The sequence below is a fragment of the Halichoerus grypus genome, chromosome 2 (genome assembly GCF_964656455.1).
Source record: "Halichoerus grypus chromosome 2, mHalGry1.hap1.1, whole genome shotgun sequence".
NCBI lineage: Eukaryota > Metazoa > Chordata > Mammalia > Carnivora > Phocidae > Halichoerus > Halichoerus grypus.
Window position 1 is genome coordinate 117145745 of NC_135713.1, and position 19061 is coordinate 117164805.

General features: G+C 43.7%; 1 protein-coding gene across 10 annotated transcripts in view; it reads right to left on the reverse strand.

Moving 5' to 3' along the window:
• The window catches only part of ARHGAP26 (Rho GTPase activating protein 26), a 431053-nt gene extending 412273 nt beyond the window's left edge, over positions 1–18780 (reverse strand). For all 10 annotated transcript variants that reach the window (XR_013445819.1, XR_013445818.1, XR_013445821.1 and 7 more), the window contains exon 1: positions 18383–18780. Coding sequence is in view for 6 of the 10 variants with exons in the window: in XM_078067363.1 (XP_077923489.1) it covers positions 18383–18536 (154 nt within the window). In the remaining 4 variants the exon portion in view is untranslated. The remainder of the gene's footprint in view (positions 1–18382) is intronic.
• Between the last annotated feature and the right edge of the window lie 281 nt (positions 18781–19061).

Here is a 19061-nt window from a genome sequence, read left to right on the forward strand (position 1 = left end):
ATGCGGCTGTCAACCAGTGAATAGACATTCTGTACCCACCCTGGCTCTGAGCTTGTCCTTTTACCTCTGAAACCTAACACAGGACGTGTAAAAGGAAAAGAGACCCCAGACAGTGTTGGGACCACTCCCAGCCCACACTTCTTCCTGGTTCTAGAGATTCACAATCACCCTAAATCTGGTGATCTCTAGCTTTAATCCCAAAACTCCACAAATCATGTTCAGGTCATTCCCATTTACGAAAGACTTCATTTTTCCTATAACCAAGAGATGGGAGATCAGTCACCTCTTTGGCCCTTTGGCAAGGCCATCTTGGGGTGGGGAAAGGGCAGGCAGTCAAAGAATGAGAGGGAGAAAGTGAAGGGAAATGAAAAGGAAGGAAGCAAATGAGAGAAAGAGAAAACAGCGATGGTGAAGAACAAGTTATCTACATTTGGGCTGAAATTTCTTAGAACAATACAAGGTCTTTGGTAACTAAGAAGGACTTTCATGTCAAAAGCTTCAACACCCCAAACCATCATCATTTCAGCACATAAGAAACTTACTTATAAACAGCTCCAAAAATTGATAAAGCTGATAAAGGGATAAACCCTCCAAATGCAACTATCTAAATTAGAATATTATTGGAATTTTCTCCTCTATAAGTACAAAAGTTCCTCTCTTCTGCTCAAAACAATGCACCTACCTACTACTGGATGTTGGGTTCTTCCTTCCCGCTCTCACCATGAAACTGCTGTCTCCAAAGCAAGATCAGAACCGAGAGAGAGACATGATAAAAGAAGTCCTAAACCAGAGATCTGCATGCACTCATTAGCCCTGCTGCACTAGCAAATCTGTCTGAAGGAGAATACAAACTGAGTGCCAGATCCAAACATCCTGGCATTGAAATTGCAACATTCCTGGGATCTGCAAATTGTCTGGATACACCAAAGGAAAAGGATATGTGGCTTAAGATCAAGAAACAAAGCTGACAGGATAGCACCACACTTTAAAATCCTAAAGAAGTGGTGGCCTAGGGCTAGGGGGATGGGAAGAATGGGGGATAATGGCTAAGGAGTGCACAGTTTCTTTGAGGGGGATGATGAAACGTTCGAAAATTAATTGTGGAGATGGATGAAAAATTCTGTGAATATACTAAAAGCCATGAACTGTACACTGTAAATAAGTGAAATGTGTGGCATGTGAATTACATCTCAACAAAACTATTTTAAAAAACCCTAAGAAAGGACCTCCAAGATCTCCACCCACCACTGCCTAACCCCATGCTGGCACATTTGGGGAGCTCGGTAATATGACTGCTTGAGGTGTCACATTAAGAGACATGACTCATCCTTCTCCCGCTTAACATTTCACAAGTTTCTCATTTCAGATAACCATCAAAAAACACTTCATTCTTCTTTCTGAAAGAGACTCAGTTCTCCAGATTCAAGGGGACGGGGGAGATTAAATCCCAACATTCTGAACGCAGACTTATGAAAACAAGCCCATTTCAAGTTATCTTCAGCTGGTGATCATCTTCATGCTTGGACTCTGCGCTGCTCCAAGCACAAACCCCAAGCCCTGTTGTCTTTTCATTGCAGTATAGTGTGAAGTTATGCTGGCCAGATGAGCTGGGGGAGATGAAAAGCAAGCCAAAGTCATATCCCAAAAGACACTAAGGCCAAAAGCTCTCGGTTCCACTCCAATTTTCTATGCAATGGAGCAGAGCTTCCCTGCTGAGGAACTGATTACAAGCATGCTGGCTATGTAAAGAGGAAACAGGATTTCTTTCCAGAGAGAGAACCATCTTGTTGCTCTAAATGGAGCTGGCAACATGGTAGCTCGCTGACCTTGCATGCTGAGCTCAAGGCGGCTTCGGTCAGAGGGTCCGGAGACCTCGGCAGGCAAGGCTGTCTGTAGCTTCCAAGGCCTGGCCCGTAGGCCAGAGGCAGCGGGCCACAGCAGGGACAGGGCAAGGCTGCAGGTGTGGAGGCATCCATCCCCAGCGCCTGCCTGGCCTCCATATTGCCCACAGAGGCAGTTGTGAGACTGGTGATCTGCTGGATAAGCAGCCCAGCGTAGGATGTATGTCAAACATCTCAATGCATTAGTCAGATGCAAATGCAAGAAAGCCCTGCCCGTGGAAAAGCAGCCCATAGGACTTCTTAAGAAGCAAACAACAGGGGGAAAGCAGCACTGAGCTCCTCCCAGTGACACCCAGGGGTCTCACCAGCAGCGTCTGTGGTGTGCTCTGTCACCCAGCCCCCTCAGACTGCAGAGAACCAGCTAAGATACAAACACAGATAAGGAGGAAGCTGTGGCCAGAAATGAGTTGCCCCAGGGCACCTTCGAGCCAGGAGGATGCCAGATCAGGTCTCTGGGTTTGCACCTCACCCCCCTCCCCCAGAGCCCTCAAGCCAGTCTCCCTCCTAATCTCCCCCAGACACTGAGTCCCCTGGAGCTGTGCAATAGCTCAGCCAGATCATTATGCTTCCTGAATGTTTTTGAAGAAAAAAATGTGCAACATAATTACAGGCTCTGACCCCAAATGACTTTAACCCTGACAAGAGCACCCAAGACTCACTGTGGGAAAAAAGTTTGCCCTGTGATTGCTCGTGAACATAACGTTTCCTTTCAGGAGCTTCCCCACCCCCCTCCCACCCCCCCAGTGCTACAGAAGGGTCCAGACTCACAGGCCAAGCTCATGGAACAACTAGATCCCAGGCACGGAGCCACAAGCTGAGATGTTCTGAAGTCGTTAGAACTTGTACCCTTTCAAACCATTCCTCGACCTATCGTAATGACTCCTTCCAGAAACCTGAGAGGTCCCAGCATGAGGCTAGCTGGCACAGCTTTGTGCATTAAAGGGGGACAGAGGATTTGAGAGAAGTTTATATAAAATCTCTTCCAGCCAATTCCAAGGACCCCCTCATGCAAATCACCTGGGGGCCTTGCAAGGAATGCAGATTTCGAGGCCTCACCCTAGAGCATATATAAAACAATCTCCTTGGGGGAGACCAGGAATTCTCAGTTATGGGAATTCTTACACACATTCATGTTTAAGAACCACCACCTTAGAACAAGGACAACATCCAAGAAATGTCCATAACAGCACGTTCCAATTACAGGCCACTTACCATGTGCCAGATTACTCTGCTAAACACAATGCCTACAATTACCTCATTTATTCCTCACAATATTATAAGGTGGATATTTATCACTCTTGTACTTAGGTTTCTCCAGTTTCACTTCCAATGTCAAATCCAAAGGACCCTGGGCAAGCCCTCACCCAAAGTATCCAAAATGAAACACCTTGTCATCAGAGTAAAAGTCTCTCCCACCCTCTTCTGCCCACCTGTTCTGCTGAATGTTGCTATTCTCCTTAATTTTGGCCTTCAGTCTCTTCTCCCTCTCCAAGCCAGTGGTTTTCCACCTTTGTTGCACATCAGAATCTCCAGGAAAGCTTTCAAAATTCCCCAGACTCGGGGTACCTGGGTGGCTCAATCAGTTAAGCGCCTGACTCTTGGTTTCAACTCAGGTCTCCATGTCAGGGTCATAAGACTGAGCACTGCATCAGACTCAGCGCTCAGTGCGGAGTCTGCTTGAAGATTCTCTCCCTCCGCTCCTCCCCCAACTTGTGCACTCTCTCCTTCCCTCCCTCTCTCTCTCTCAAATAAATAAATAAATCTTAAAAAAAAAAAAATTCCCCATGCTCACATTGCAACCCAGACAAATTATATCAGAATCTCCTGGGATGAGTCCCAGCTCCTCAGATGATTTCAATGCGCAGCTAAGGCTGAGAACCATTGCCTGGGTTTCTAATAGCACCTGGTGAGAGGCAAACCTACACCAGTAACCTGCCATCTCTTTCCAGAACATCAGACCTGTGCTTCCCCACTGCCTTGTAGGTGCCTCCACCTATATATTCCATGGAACAACTCAGCAAGGACAAACCTTACTTAGCCCCATATCCCCTATCAGACACCACATTTCTCCTGTGGTACAGAGTTCAACCATACCCCCAAGACCTAAGATAGAAACTGGAGACACCCTGGCCTCCTCCCTTCTCGGTCTGCTGTTGACTACATGTTCTCTTTGCCCACACCAGCATGTCTCCTCAGAAAAACGCCATGGAATCTTGCATTCTCCCCTATAATCTATCAGTGTCTGTATGAATATTCAAATAATGATTCCATTGAGTGAGCCAGATTTTCAGCAAAGTGTACTCCTTGTCACTTGCTTTGTATACTCCCTGGCACACTGCCACCTCCCCCGACACCTGTACCTAGTCTGAGAAACATATCCTTACTTCCCCTCCCCTTCCTTCCAGGCACCATGACCAGATGGTATCCATTTTCTCACACATTTCTGCCTTGGGACGGTATTAAGCAGATTAAAGCTCAAATCACTGGTACAATATGGGAGTATTTTAGGTGATACAATGACAAATAATTTTCAATTTAATGATTATGATATGTGAACATATTTTAGAAAAAAATACTAATTACATAAACCTGTAATTTCAGAACGCTGTAAAGTTCCCTTTTGAAATGAATGTACTTTTTAATAAGGAGACTTTTTCAAAGTAAATAAACAGTAGTAAAGGTGGGGCAAAACTGACAGAGGTGGCTTTAAATGACTTATCATTAGGAACACTGCCTCCCTGGACTTGATAAGCCTTCACCTGCCTTTCCCAGAGTTCTGTTCCTCCGTCCACGACCCTTTTAAACTTTTAATTGTACTGTGGACCATCTGTGCTTCCCCTGCTTCAAGATGCTGAGCACCTGGAAGACAGTGACTGTGCCCACCCTGTCCCAGAAACCCTACCACTAGGAACCTTCCATCCCAACATGAGCTGTCACAGGCAGTGAAGTAGAGACCACACAGACAGGTGGCACCATCCTACCCTCCACTGAGGAAAGTGCTAAGCGTGGTGGGAGACGCAACGGCAAGAGAGACGTCAGATAAAACACCCTGTTCCCTCACCACTCCCCAGAAATTCCATTGCCCAGAAAAGCTTTGCTGACAGACAAGGCATGCCTTCTGGCCCAAAGTCGTTGTGATCATCAGTCACCAAAGGCAGGCGACTGCCCTCTTTTAACACCTGCCAAACTTCCTGAATGATGCACATGCTGTGCAAAGATAAAAATTCAATGGCAACCTCACTAGTAATGCAAACAAGTTCTCTGGGGCCCTACATTCAAGAGATTCCTAGTTACAGCTATATCTCATTTTAGGGAAAGATTTTGTTGTGGCTTTTAATCCCAGAATCAACACTATGTACAGACTGGGGAGTAAGAAATGGAGAAAACTCTCAGCATTGTTTAATTACAGAGGCTACTCAGTAATAAAACAGTGAGTTTCCTTCCTACACTAAAATCATGATTTATAAATTTCACTTCACTCAGAACTTTCCAAAAACACTCCTGTGGAATATTTATCAAAATAAAAACTAGTACATATCCTTTGGCCCAGCAGCTCCACTTCTAGGATTCGTCCTACAGATCTACTCACTCACAAGTGCCCATGACAGGTACCAAGATGTTCTGGCAATAGTAAAAGGCTGGAAACATCCAAACATCTATTATTAGGGGACTAGTTAAATGAACTATGTCATATCCATTCAATGGAGTACAATACAATGTTAAAAATGAGTAGCTCTATATGTACCAATGTACAATAAGATCTAAAATACATTAAAACTGCACAATATGCAAATCTATGCAAAACAGTGCATATGGCAGGCTACCGAAAAATATATAAATATGTATTTGCTGGCACGTGCATAAATTTTATCTGAAAAGTTCACAAGAAATGGCAAAATGTTGCCTCCAGTACAAGAACCTGGGATCAGGAGGCAGGAGGAATTGGAGGGACACTCGCATTCCTTTTCGCCCCCTTTTGAACTATGTACCATGTAAAGGTACTACCTACTTATATAAACGTTTTTAAAAGAATATAGGTATGAATTAAAGTAAAAATGCCTTTCTAATTTTAGTTTATTTGCTCAACTAATAATCATTTTCTACACCTGACCCAAAGTGCAATAACGACACACTCCGTCAAGACTGTTAAGGTTTTAGTTCTATGTGCTTGACAGTCAGTCTCCATGGCACAGAAACTGCCTCAGGCTCACTCAATCTGCCTGGAAATCTATCTCAAGTCTCACAGAAAGAGCCAGTTCATAGATTTCAAAGTGTTCAAATTAGCCTAGAGTAAACGTAAGAGCACATCTGATAGCAAGATCATAGGAGCTTTGAAATCTACCTGTAATGTCTTTACAAACCATGTAAAATGGGGTTTATTTTGGCTTTTCTTTTGTGGCAGCAACAGGAGTCAAAGTGCAGCTACTGGCTTGGCCCAGAGAAGCCAGCTAGTTAGCAAGGATTGGTCCAGAATTCCCAAGCCCCTAAAACCTTTGTCCATCTGGCAAAGAAAATGCACACACACACAGACCACTCTAACCTCAGGAATCTCCTTTTTCTAAATATAGTAGGCAACTGCCCAGCCTCAAGCTCACCCTCGGAAGCATTCTGTGCCTTCCAACCAAGGTGAAATGAGCCAGATGTAAACACGCTGTGACAGCTTCTGGCCCACACTGCCAAGCTGCTTTCCTCAATATTTCCTCTATTTCTCCACTCTGGGTGTCTACAGAAATGTGTAAATCCCAGTGACTCAAATTTGTAAACATTCCTCTGGCCACTAATGCTGTTTTTCTCACCCTAGCAAATGTGAGTTCCTTCTTGGTCCCTGATATTTGAGCTTGGACTAGCCTATTAAATACAGGCAAAGCCCCATCCCAACTCCCATTTTATCCCCAAGAACCTAGAGCTCAGAAAACATACTGGACAGGTCCAAAGCTAATTAGGACACAGCCAATTAATTGTAATCTCTGTCTCTCTCTTCCAATCCCTCTCTTTCTCTCTCTCTCTCTCAAACACACACACACGATTTTTTCCCCCATGTCATGGTTCTTGTAGAATCCATGTCAGTGCCTAATAGAAAGGCCTGTTCTATTTTTTTTTTTTTTTAAGATTTTATTTATTTATTTGACAGAGAGAGAGAGAGAGAACACAAGCAGGGAGAGCAGCAGGCAGAGGGAGAGGGAGAAGCAGGCTCCCTCATGAGCAGAGAGCCCGACACGGGGCTCAATCCCAGGACCCTGGGATCATGACCTGAGCCAAAGGCGGACACTTAACCGACTGAGCCACCCAGGCACCCCATGGGCCTGTTCTGTTAAGGATGCTTCCAATTTAAGCAAAAGGTGAAGCTTCAGAAACATAATCTAACACACTCAAGAGAGCACAAGACAAACATAAACTGGCCACATGGATGGATGCAAAGGACCTAAACAATAGATGTCAGAGACTGTAAAACTTGGAGGTTGGCAACAATTCCATATCGAGGAAACTTCCAGGAATATTTAAGAATCCTGGGAATCTGTTCTCCCATGGAAATACTGGAACCTACACACAAAGGTAGGTGTGCAAATCATCCCCGCAGCACTTTCTCTATTAGTGAAAAACTGAGACAATCCAAATGTCTTTCAAGAGGAGAGTAGGTAAATAAGCTATGGTATATCCACACAGCAGAACTCTCTGCAGTCATTAAAAAGAATGTACTATGGGGCGCCTGGCTGGCTCAGTTGGTAGAGCATGTGACTCTTGATCTCAGGGTCGTGAGTTCAAGCCCCATGTTGGGTGTGGAGCCTACTTTACGGAAGGAAGGAAGGAAGGAAGGAAGGAAGGAAGGAAGGAAGGAAGGGAGGGAGGGAGGGAGGGAGGGAGGGAGGAAGGAAGGAAGGAAGGAAGGAAGGAAGGAAGGAGAAAAGAAGGTACTATGTACAGGTACTGACATGGAAGAGCTCTAAGTCACAGTATTAATCAGAAAACCAAGACAGAGAATAATTCATATAGTATAATCCCATTTATGAAGAAAAAACCAAATATGCACAGAAAAAAAACAAGAAAAAAGTTGGCAGTCGGTTAAGTCAGGAAAGTGGGTTCTTTACTCTGTATATTTCCATACTCTTTGATGCTCTTAAGAGAATGTATTCATGAACAAACTGTGTACTTTTTTACATCTTTACACTATAAGCTTAGGTCATTCATTCATTCATATTGTTAATTTCCCCCCCAAACCTCATCATCCCCAAGTCCTCTTCATTTCAGAAAATAGCACCATCATTCACATAACTGCTCTAGCCAAAACATTTGAATCATTCTTGACTTCACTCTTTTCTCTCAGAGCCTAAATCCTATTAAACAGCAAATCCTGTGGGCTCTACTTCAAAATACCACCATCTCCAGTGCTGTCACCCTAGCCAAAGCTGTCACTACCTCTTACCTCCCGTCACAACAGCTCCTAACTGGTCTCCTTACCTCCATTCTTGCCCCACTGTATCGATTCTCCACAGCAGCCCAAGGATCTTTCAAAAACACAAAAGCAAGATCACATGACAACCTCCCATGGCTTCCATCACACTTAGAATGAAACACCAAGTCCTTTCTGGGACTCAGACCATGGCCTGGTTCCTGGACTCACTCCCTGTTCATTTGCGATCACTGTTCTCCAGCCATACTGGCCTCCCTGCTGGTCTTCAACACCCCATGCACTCTCCCACCTTATTATGACTTCTGCCACCCTAAAAACCATGACTCTAGGGCTTGGAGGACATGGTAAGAGCAGAGCAGGGCTCCATATTTGTTAAATGAAAGTCTTCCTTTGACTGCAAAAAAGACTATCATTTGAAACACACTGGATTATAATTTTAAAAATCAAAACTAAGGTCAGTCAGAAATTTAAATCTAGCAAAGCCACGTTGTTATTAGCTTCATACTGGAATCCCTCCCTTGGCTAGCTTTTTAAAATACAATGGCCTTGACAAGATAACAAAGTCACCTTCATTAGTTCCTTTCCCCAACAGCTCAGTGGTGATTACTGTTCCTCCCTGGCCCACTCTCATTTCATCAATTCATGAGGCTTATGATCATTAGCTTAGTATGTGATCATTAACATCAGTATGACCAGAATTAGGAAGTCCAGCCTGGGGCCTCTGCCCAGAGAGATGCTGCCAGCCTTACAAAAGCAGAAACCTGAAATTCAGCCTCCTAAGAACCACCATCCTAAACCCTGGCATTCTATAACTGAGCAGTCAAATGCATCTGAGGTTAAAGCTAACAGAAGCAAAAAAATCCCCAAAAGAGGACAAATGGAGAAAATATACTGAGTGCTGTTCACTTAATCATCAAAAGTTTTATGGGACAAAGTAAAGGGAAAAATCCAAGACATAGAACACTGCCCAACAAAAAAATCTAAATAGACATTACAGCGAAGAAAATGCACCAGTGGTCAATATGCACTTGAAAATATGCTCACCATCATTATCAACAGGGAAATGAAAATTTAAACCAGGATTAACCACTTCACACCCACTAGGATGGTTGCAATAAAAAAGACAGACGATAACAAGTATTGGTGATAATGTAGAGAAATTGGAACACTTGTACAAAGCTGATGGGAATTTAAAAGGATGTTCCTGCTGTGGAAAACATTTTGGCAGGTTTTTAAAAAATTAAACCTAAGTTTACCATACAACCTAGCAATTCTACTCCTATATAAGAAATGAAATAAGAAAAAATGAAAACCTATGTCCACACTAAGACATGTACACAAATCTTCATTACAGCATTATTTATAAGAGCCAAAAATGAGAACCCAAATGTCCATCAAATGGTGAATGGATAAAGAAAGTACAATTTAAAAATGGAATACTCTTCAACAATAAAAAGGAACAAAGCACTGACACATGCTACAACATGGATTAATCTAAAAACACTCTACTAACTGAAAGAAGCCCCATGCACAAGACCACATATAGTATGATTCCATTCAGCCTAAATTTTCATAGAAGAAAAATCTATAGAGACAGGAAAAAGTAGATTAGGGGTTGTCTGAGGCTTGAGGTAAGAATAAAAAGTGCCTTTTTGGGGTAACAGAAATGTTCTAAAACTGGAATGGGGTGATGGTTGCATAATTCTGTAAACTAACCACAAATGAATGAATTGTACACTTAAAACTGGTGAATTTTCGAATTCAATAAAGCTTTTAAAACAAAAAACAACTCCCCCAAAACAGGCTGACCTACAACAAATGGCTATTTTAAAAGGAATAACCATAGGGGCGTCTGGGTGGCATAGTTGGTTAAGCATCTGACTCTTGGTTTCTGCTCAGGTCATGATCCCAGGGTCATGAGATTGAGCCCCTATCGGGCTCCGCACTCAACGTGGAGTCAGGTTGAGATTCTCTCTCCCTCTCCCTGCCCCTCCTGCTTGTGCTTGCTCACTCTCTCTCTAAAATAAATAAATATTTAAAGAAAGGAATAACCATGAGAGGCACTCACGATAAATTGATAGGTCAATTCCAACTTTTAGTGATCATTCTCTGTGGGGGAAAAAATGAAGAGCAGAAAAAAAACCTTTTTATAATTTTAAAGGAGAAAAAATAGTCTTTCTTAATGATAGTTGATGGTAATCAAAGCCCAACAAATAAGACATTCAACCATAAAAAGGAATGAAATTCTTGCACATGCTACAACATGGATGAACCTTGAAGACATTATGCTAAGTGAAATAAACCAGATACAAAAGGACAAATACTGTATCACTCCACTAATATGAAGTACTCAGAGTAGTCAAATTCATAGAAAACGAAAGTAAAACAGAGGTTACCAGGTACTGGAGGACGGGGAGAATAAGGGTTATTGTTTAATGGGTATAGTGTTTCAGTTTGGGATAATGAAAAAGTTCTGGAAAGCTAGAGCACTGCTGGTTACACAACATTGTGAATGTACTGAACGCCAAGGAAGTATACACCTACAGAAGGCTAAAGCGGTAAATTCTGTGTTATGTGTACTTCACCACAAAAAAAAAAAAGAAAGAAAAAAAACCTCAACAATAAATAAACTCAAACAACCCAACTAAAAAATGGGCAAAAAACCTGAACAGACACCTCACCAAAGATGATACACACCTGACAAATAATACATACGAAAAGATGCTCCACATTGTGTTATTAGGGAACCACAAATTTAAAAAATAATGAGACAGCGAGCGCTATATGCCTGCTATAATGGCTAAATCCAAAACACTGACAACACTAAATTCTAGTGAGGACTTAGAGCAACAGGAACTCATTCTTTGCTCCTGGGAAGGCAAAATGTACAACACTTTGAAAGACAGTTTATCAGTTTTGTTTTTTTTAAGATTTTATTTATTTATTTGAGAGACAGCATGCACGCGTGAGACAGCGAGGGAGAACATGAGCAGAGGCGAGGGGCAGAGCGAGAGGGAGAAGCAGATTTACCGAGGAGCAGGGAGCCCGATGCAGGACTCGATCCCATGACCCTGAGATCATGACCCAAGCTGAAGGCAGACGCTTAAATGACTGAGCCACCCAGATGCCCCAGTTCAGCAGTTTCTTACAAAACTGGACATACTCTTACTATATGATCCAGCAGTTGTGCTCCTTGGTATTTACTCAAGTGAGTTGAAAACCTATGTCCACACATAAACCTACAGACAAATGTTTGTATCCTAACATTTATTCATAACAGCCCAAATCTGGAAACAACCAAGATGCCCTTCAATAAATAAATGGGTACATTCATATGGTACATCGAGACAAGGGAATATTTGTCAGTGATAAAAAGAAATGAGCAATCAAGCCACAAAAAGACATGAAGGAATCTTAAATGCATATTGCTAAATGAAAGAAGCCAATCTGAAAAGGTTAAACACTCTATGATACCAAGCACAATATATGACATTTTGGAAAAGGCAAAACGAGGGAAATAGTAAAAAGAGCAGTGGTTGCCAAGAATAGAGGCACAGGAATGAGTAAGTGAACAAAGGGGATTTTTAGGGCAGTGCAACTATTCTGTATGATGCTGCAATGGCCAATTCATGTTATTAAACATTTATCAAAACCCACAGAATATATAACACAAAGAGTGAACCCTAATGTAAACTATGGACTTTAGTTAATAACACTATACCACTACTGCAACAAACGCACCACACTAATGCAAGACGTCAGTAACAGGGGAAATAGAGGGGCGCCTGGGTGGCTCAGCTGGTTAAGCGTCTGCCTTGTGCTCGGGTCATGATTTCAGGGTCCTGGGATGGAGCCCTGCTTCAGGCTCCCTGCAGGGAAGCCTGCTTCTCCCTCTCCCCTGCTCCTGCTCATGCTCTCTCTCTCTCTCAAATAAATAAATAAAATCTTAAAAAAAATAATAATAACGGGGAAATAGAGAAGAATAGGTGTGTAGGGCTATATGGGAACTCACTATACTTTCCACTCAATTGTTCTGTAAACCTAAAACTGTCCTAAAAATATAGTCTATTAAAAGGGACCTTAAACCTTTGTCAGTAGGTTGAGAACTATAGATTAGATGCAATTTATTCAACCCAATAGAGAACAGAATGGATTAAAGTGGAAGAACCTTTTTTTAAAGTCAATGTTATATAAAAACTACAAAATCATGTTTGGAAATAATTTACTGTTTATATTTATATGAGTAATATTCCAAATGTCAATATTACAAATTACCACCATTTACAAATAATTAGGAAATGTCTTTTTTTCCCTCCCTTTTATTTGCAAGGTGCTAAAGCAAAGCAAAGGAACTGGGAAAACCTTTTTGCTACCTAACTCCATACCCATTTGTCCTATTAGGATTTTGTAAGTAATATAATTACTCCTAAACAAAGCAGGTTGGCAATGAATGTCCTTTGGGAGGCCATTCAAATGAAGGGCTCATCTCACTAATGCAAAAAGCCTATGCCAAATCCTCAAGAACTATAAAAGTGTGACATGATTTCAAGCATGCAACTCTTACAAAAAAATAATAAATTCAAAAAAGAAAAAATAATAATAAAGCATGCAACTCTTGACGTTGGGTTTTTTTTTACTTGTTTTAATGAGCAAAGAGTATAAACCATCTATCTTACGAAATCAGACCAGGGAATAGGTTTCTGGCCTTCCTCTTTGAGGCTTTATTACCCAGCTAAAAGAGAATCACTTCCAGTTATAAAATACATAAATCATGGGATGTAATGTACAGCATATTGACTATAGTTAATAATAATGTAGCATATGTTTGAAAGTTGCTGAGAGTGGATCTTAAAAGTTCTCATCATTAAGAAAAAAAAATTGTATGGGGACAGATGTTAACTAGATGTATTGTGGTGATCATTCACAACATATACAAGTACAGAATCATGTTGTACCCCTGAAACTAATACAAAGTTATATGTCAATGATACCTTAATTTAAAATTTTTTAATTAAAAAAAGAAATTAATGCTATAAAATACATTTTAAAAATTATTTAAAAAAAAAGATTCACTGATAATCACTCAGTGCTTCCCCAAAGGGAAACTCTATTATTATATAAAGCCAAGAGATAGCCAGACACCCTCATTTGCCATTCTAGTCTATAATGGTTCTTAATCCTATGATGGAAAGAAACAATACTTCAAAGCACAATACAAAATACTAGCTATTCTTTGCCTACCCAGGTCTCAGAGTCTGAAAAACCACTGGGACAATATTTTCACTTAATCTAGCACCTGCTGCATGCTTCTGCTTTCTAGGGTCTAGATCTATGAAGAATTTGCATCTTCAGTACCAGTATGGTTACTGAAGGCAAAGAAGAGTCATGTTCAAGAGAAGGCCGTACAGTCTATTGTCAGGTTCAAAACCTGGTTACACAACTTCCTAGCTATGTGACCTTAGATAAGTTACCCAACTCTAAAATACAGAAAAATAGAGTATTCATCTCACAGGACGGTGGTAAGGACTAATGAGAAAATGTGGACACTTGGCAAAGGGATAGGCACTTGTAAGTGCTCAATAAACAAAACCACATCTCCAAAAATCTCATGAATACTACAGGCTCAACTACAGAAATATAAACACATTCACTTCATTTTGTGTGTCACCCAGCAGGATAAGACCCCAAAGTAAGGTTTTATGGAACATAATATACCCTGCCCAAGTTGACTGAAAGTTCATAAAGGGAAGGGGCTAGATTCTTAGTTTTATCTTGGTCTCCTCTGTATCCATCACAGTACCATGAACCAGAACTAATCCACTCCCCCACTCATGGGTCTGAAACACAAAGGCATACCTGGGTTTCTCCCAGCCCTGGGACACGGTTTCATCTTTGGGATTTCACCCCTAGTTAAGCCCCCTGAAGAAGAGCAGCTTATGGATTCAAAGTTCTCCTACCTGAAATTCCAATGAAAAATTCTGTTCTTAAAGTTGGTCACCACCACTTAGGAGGAAAACTATTAAAACTGCACCTGTGATGTTCGGAATAGGCAAATCTATAAAGACTGAAAATACATTAGTGGTTGACAAGGGCTGGGGACATGGGTTGGGGGGAGCTGGGAGAAAATGGGGAATGACTACCAATGGGAATCAGATTTCTTTTGGGGTGATGGGAATATTCTGAGATTGATTGTGGGGATTACTGCACAATTCTATGAATGTACTAAAAACCTCTGAATTGGATTCTGTAAGTGGGTGAACTATATCTTAATAGAGTTGATATTTTTAAATTTTTAAATTTTGCCCCACCTTCGACTATCAGAATAAGGCTATTCATTCTATCTCAGAAAGCAGAAGCCAAATTTACAGCAACAAGTCCATAAGCCAACTCTCAAGATGGAAAGAAAAAATTCCTGAAACCCCATACCACTCCTCAAAACCAACAGCCTAATTCACTTTCATTTCTATGAAACCACATTTGGTTTGCCACTGGGTCCATGAGACCAGCCCTGAAGTCCAAAGCATTCTCTGAGCTTTTCCTGCAAGGCAAGAGAGTGAGAAGCAGCCAGCCCAGCCACTGAGGGGGTATGTTAATCTATCAAGAAGGTTGAAAATTTAAGTTACCAAGATGTTATTAGGAACAGAAAGTATGTTGGGAGACTTATTCTTTTTTTTTTTTTTTTTTACTTGTGGAACTTTTTTGGCATAGCCACATTATACAAACAGGATTATCAGGATTCTTCCCACCAGTGGTTAATACATACACAATTGTGTAAGTTATGAAGAAGGCATTAAGCCTAACTCCCTGCACCCAAACCAAAATATATACCTCTGCTCTTACTAACTTTTGTTCTGAGTCTTGACAACCTTGAATGCTGGAAGATGATTATAACTACCAACACATGAGCAGTGCTATGCACCAGGGTCCAAACTAAGTGCTTTCTTTACAAGCACTGATTCATTTAGTCCTCAAACTAGAAGGTCAGGGTGACTACTACCATTTTGCATAGAAGGGGCTCAGGCTCAGTGATTTGTCCAGAGTCAACCATTAAGTGATGGGGTTAAGATTCGAACCCAGGAAATGCTAAACCTTAATTCTACAAATGTGAACTTCATCTCCAGCTTCTATCATCTCTACAGAAAAACAGGAAGTCTTGAACATACAAAATCCTCCCGACTGAAACATTGATTCATCAGGGCACCGAACAAATCCTGAGCATATGAGCACCCACAGAAAAGACCTGCGCAAATCAGGACAGAAAAAAACTGACATAGAGTCCCCAAGGTAGGTCACAAATATTTTATTGTTTATCTTCTATGTATCCAAACCAGAGGTTTGGACTCCAGGGAAAAACTTGAAGGGGGTTATTTGTTTATCAGATTCTCAAGGGGATTCAAGAGACAACTGACCTAAACAACAGTTTTGCTTCAGGGTTAAGTGCACAGGCTTTGGAATCAGACAACTTGGGTTCAAGTACACTTAACTACTTTGTCACTTTGAGCAGGTTATTGACCTCTCTGATCTTCAGTTTCTTCATGCATAAAATAAAAGTAGTAATAACAATGATCTAGCTGAACTTTGGCAATCCCAAGAGGCTAGTTTTATTGCCTCAGATTAACACATGAAGGAAACCTAAACCCAAATGTCTGTGAATGCTAATTATAAAATAAAACCATAAAATTTTATAGCTGGAAAAGACTGTAAAACATCTAATCCGGGGTTATTTATATAATTATGTATTTATTTTGTGTAATTAGTTTTACATTTTCAGTAGTGAGAAAGATGAACAGAAGAAAACTAATACACAATACTAAGATAGTAATACATACTGCAGCAAGCACCTAATGATAATGGAATGCCTGAAATCTGGGAAAGAGTGATGAACTCCACCCTTTCCACTGAAGAGGTCACACATGACCTATTTAAGTAATAGTAGCAAGGAGTATAGTTAATACATACAACTGGATATCCAGAGATTAAAACATTTAGGTCCTTACTAGTCTTTCCCCCAAGTTACAGGGCTGCTCCATTCCATTAGATAACTTAAATAACTCTTAAACCCTATCACTGCATCATTTCCTCCTACCCAAGGAATTTTTACCCCTGCCAAAAAAAGAGTAGCAGGCAAATAAATTTCCAGTCACACAAATGCACCCTACTCATACTCACGACAGACATACAAATGCAGTTCCAAATTCTAGTAGGCTTGGTCCAGGGGGTCCACTCTGGGTAAGCAGGATGGGAAAGGATTAAGAGTTCTGTATTAGCAGGAACTCCAACTCTGGCTCAGACCATGCAGGGGTTCAAAACTAGGCCCCACTGCTGGAGCTGTGTGGCTCTGGACTAGTGACTCCACCAAGCCTGTGTTCTCATTTGTAAAATGAATAACATGAGATAATTCACTAAGGAGTCCGTCTCTGTAGCCACAGGGGCAACAGACTAGTCACCGCTACACTGTCAGGGCCCAAAGCAGTACCTAGCACCCCGCACCCGCTCCTACGTTTGCTGAATAAAGCAGAAGCCCAATTAAACCCAGGCTGAGAGTCAATCAAAATTCGTGGGCCCAATCTATGAGGGAGCCCCTATCTTACCCCAAACCAGGGGTGGAGTGTTCCCTGAACCAAGGATGGTCACGGAGAAAGGAAGAATAGGCTTCAGGTCATCAGAGACCCTGCCTCTGAGGAACCTTATCACACCACAGTTTTATGTGTATTTCATCCCCAAAAGACTGGCAATTGTTGTCCTGGGGTTCCATTATCTCCTTTTTCATTTTTAGAAGCAACAGGATCACAAAATGACATCTCAGGCACTTGACTTCTGGAAGTCTCCTTTCAAGAGGCCTGGGAACAATGTTCACAGGTAGGACCCACTCAGCCAGTGCAACCTGTCTTAGCTGAAAGGTATCACCTATTAAGAAATCCATCACACAGACAAGAAAAGGTAAGTCAAAGACATTTCCACTATCTTCCTTCATGTCATTCCTGATTCTCAAAACTAAAAGATGGACCGAACTATTTTTAAATGGGCAGACTGAAAAGGCATCAAAAACAACCTCACAATCCAAGGAGCTCATCCCTAGAACACTCTTGTTTGGCCAGGAGAAACTCTCTGGATCTGCCAAAAGTCAAGAGAAAATCATACACTGAATGCAAATCTCATCCCCCCCACCCCCCGCCCCACCAAAAGGAAATAAGTAAAAACGGTTTTACAAAAGGCTCCAGAATCTTAAAGGATGAGCTTAAACTTCTGCTTTCTGAGTGAGGCCGGAGGACATTCCCTCAAAACCTTTGAGTTTTCAAGGATAATGGGAGAGGTAAAAAGGAGAGCGAGGGAGAGAGTCAGGATATGTTCGTTCTATTTTTAAACCCTCGCCCACAGTTTAGAGTCAAGGAACACTCTGATGCTGTACTCCCACCGCTGTCACCTTCTGCTGAACACAAGAATCAGAACCTGCACACGTACGCGGCCCTGGGTCAGCGGCGGCCACTACCGCCCAGAACCGCGAGCTAACCAACCATTGCACCCAGCCCTTCCCTGGCAGCGCCCGTGCCTTTCGGAGAACCCGGCGGCCCCGGGCGGACTGGCGGACAGAGAGCGAAGCAATCACGAGCCGCCGTTTCCTGAGGGGAGGCAGCGCCCCCCTGGCAGGGCACGTTCCGCTTCCCCGGCTGGGTACCCAGGGGTGAGCGAGTGTTCCCCCAAGGGAGCCGGAGCGGTGGACGCGGTGGCGTTTCCCAACGGGGTGCAGCGCGCCAGGCACTGGAGTCTCGCTCCCGGGACACCTGTGTGCCGCGCACACCCAGCCGCCGTGCCCCAGAGCACCGCTCGCCCTCGGTCACCTCCCGGCCGGCCCAGAACGCCAACGGCCGAGCGGCCGGTCCCCCTCCTCGCCGACTGCTGCTGGCTCGCCCATCCCACGGACCCTTCTCGCCCCGCTGTAAGCACCCACAGCCGTCCCTCAGTGGCCCCAGGGCGGAACGGCAGCCGCCGGCGCGCGGACGCCCAGGGCCGAGAGCCGCCCGACGGCCCTGCAGCCTCAGGGCCCCGTCCCCGCCGGGCTCCGGACACTCACTCCTGAGCGCGCTGATGAGTGACTTCCCGTCCTTGATGAGCTCCTTGATGAATTTGTTGGTCTTGTCCAGCTCCGCTTCGTGCGACTTGAGCGTCTCTCGGAAGTGCGGGCTGTCGAGGCAGCAGTCGCTGAATTCGAGCGCGGGGAGCCCCATAGTGCCCCCGTCGCCCAGCCGGGGGACGCGCCTCCCCCAGCGCCCGGGAGGCCCGCAGCCCCGAGCACGCACGCGGCGGGACCCCGGCCGGGACCCCCGACGCCCGCCGGCTCCACAGGTGTGGCGCCGGCTCGCCCTCCGCGCGGTGTCCGCCGGCGCGCACGACTCCTGACGCGAGCGGGGACCCGGCCGAGGGGCGGCTGCTCCGGCGGCGCGCCACGGAGCGGCTGGCGGGCAGGAAGCGCAGCGACGGACCCGCAGCGGTGCCGGGAAGCGAGCGACCAGGCGAGCGAGTGCGGCCGCCGCCTCCCCGCCTCCTTCGCCTGTTCGCTCTCCAGCAACCTCGAGCGCCCTCTCACAGCAGCCTCAACCGCCCTGCCGGCGTCCGGGCCGCTCGAACCTGCTAGCGATGACCTAATCCCAGCCGGACCAATCAGCACGTCCGCCTCAGCCCGACCCCCCTGCCTCCCGGGGACACCCGGCCCTTCCGTGGCCTTCACCCAATCAGCTGGGCGTAGAGGCGGG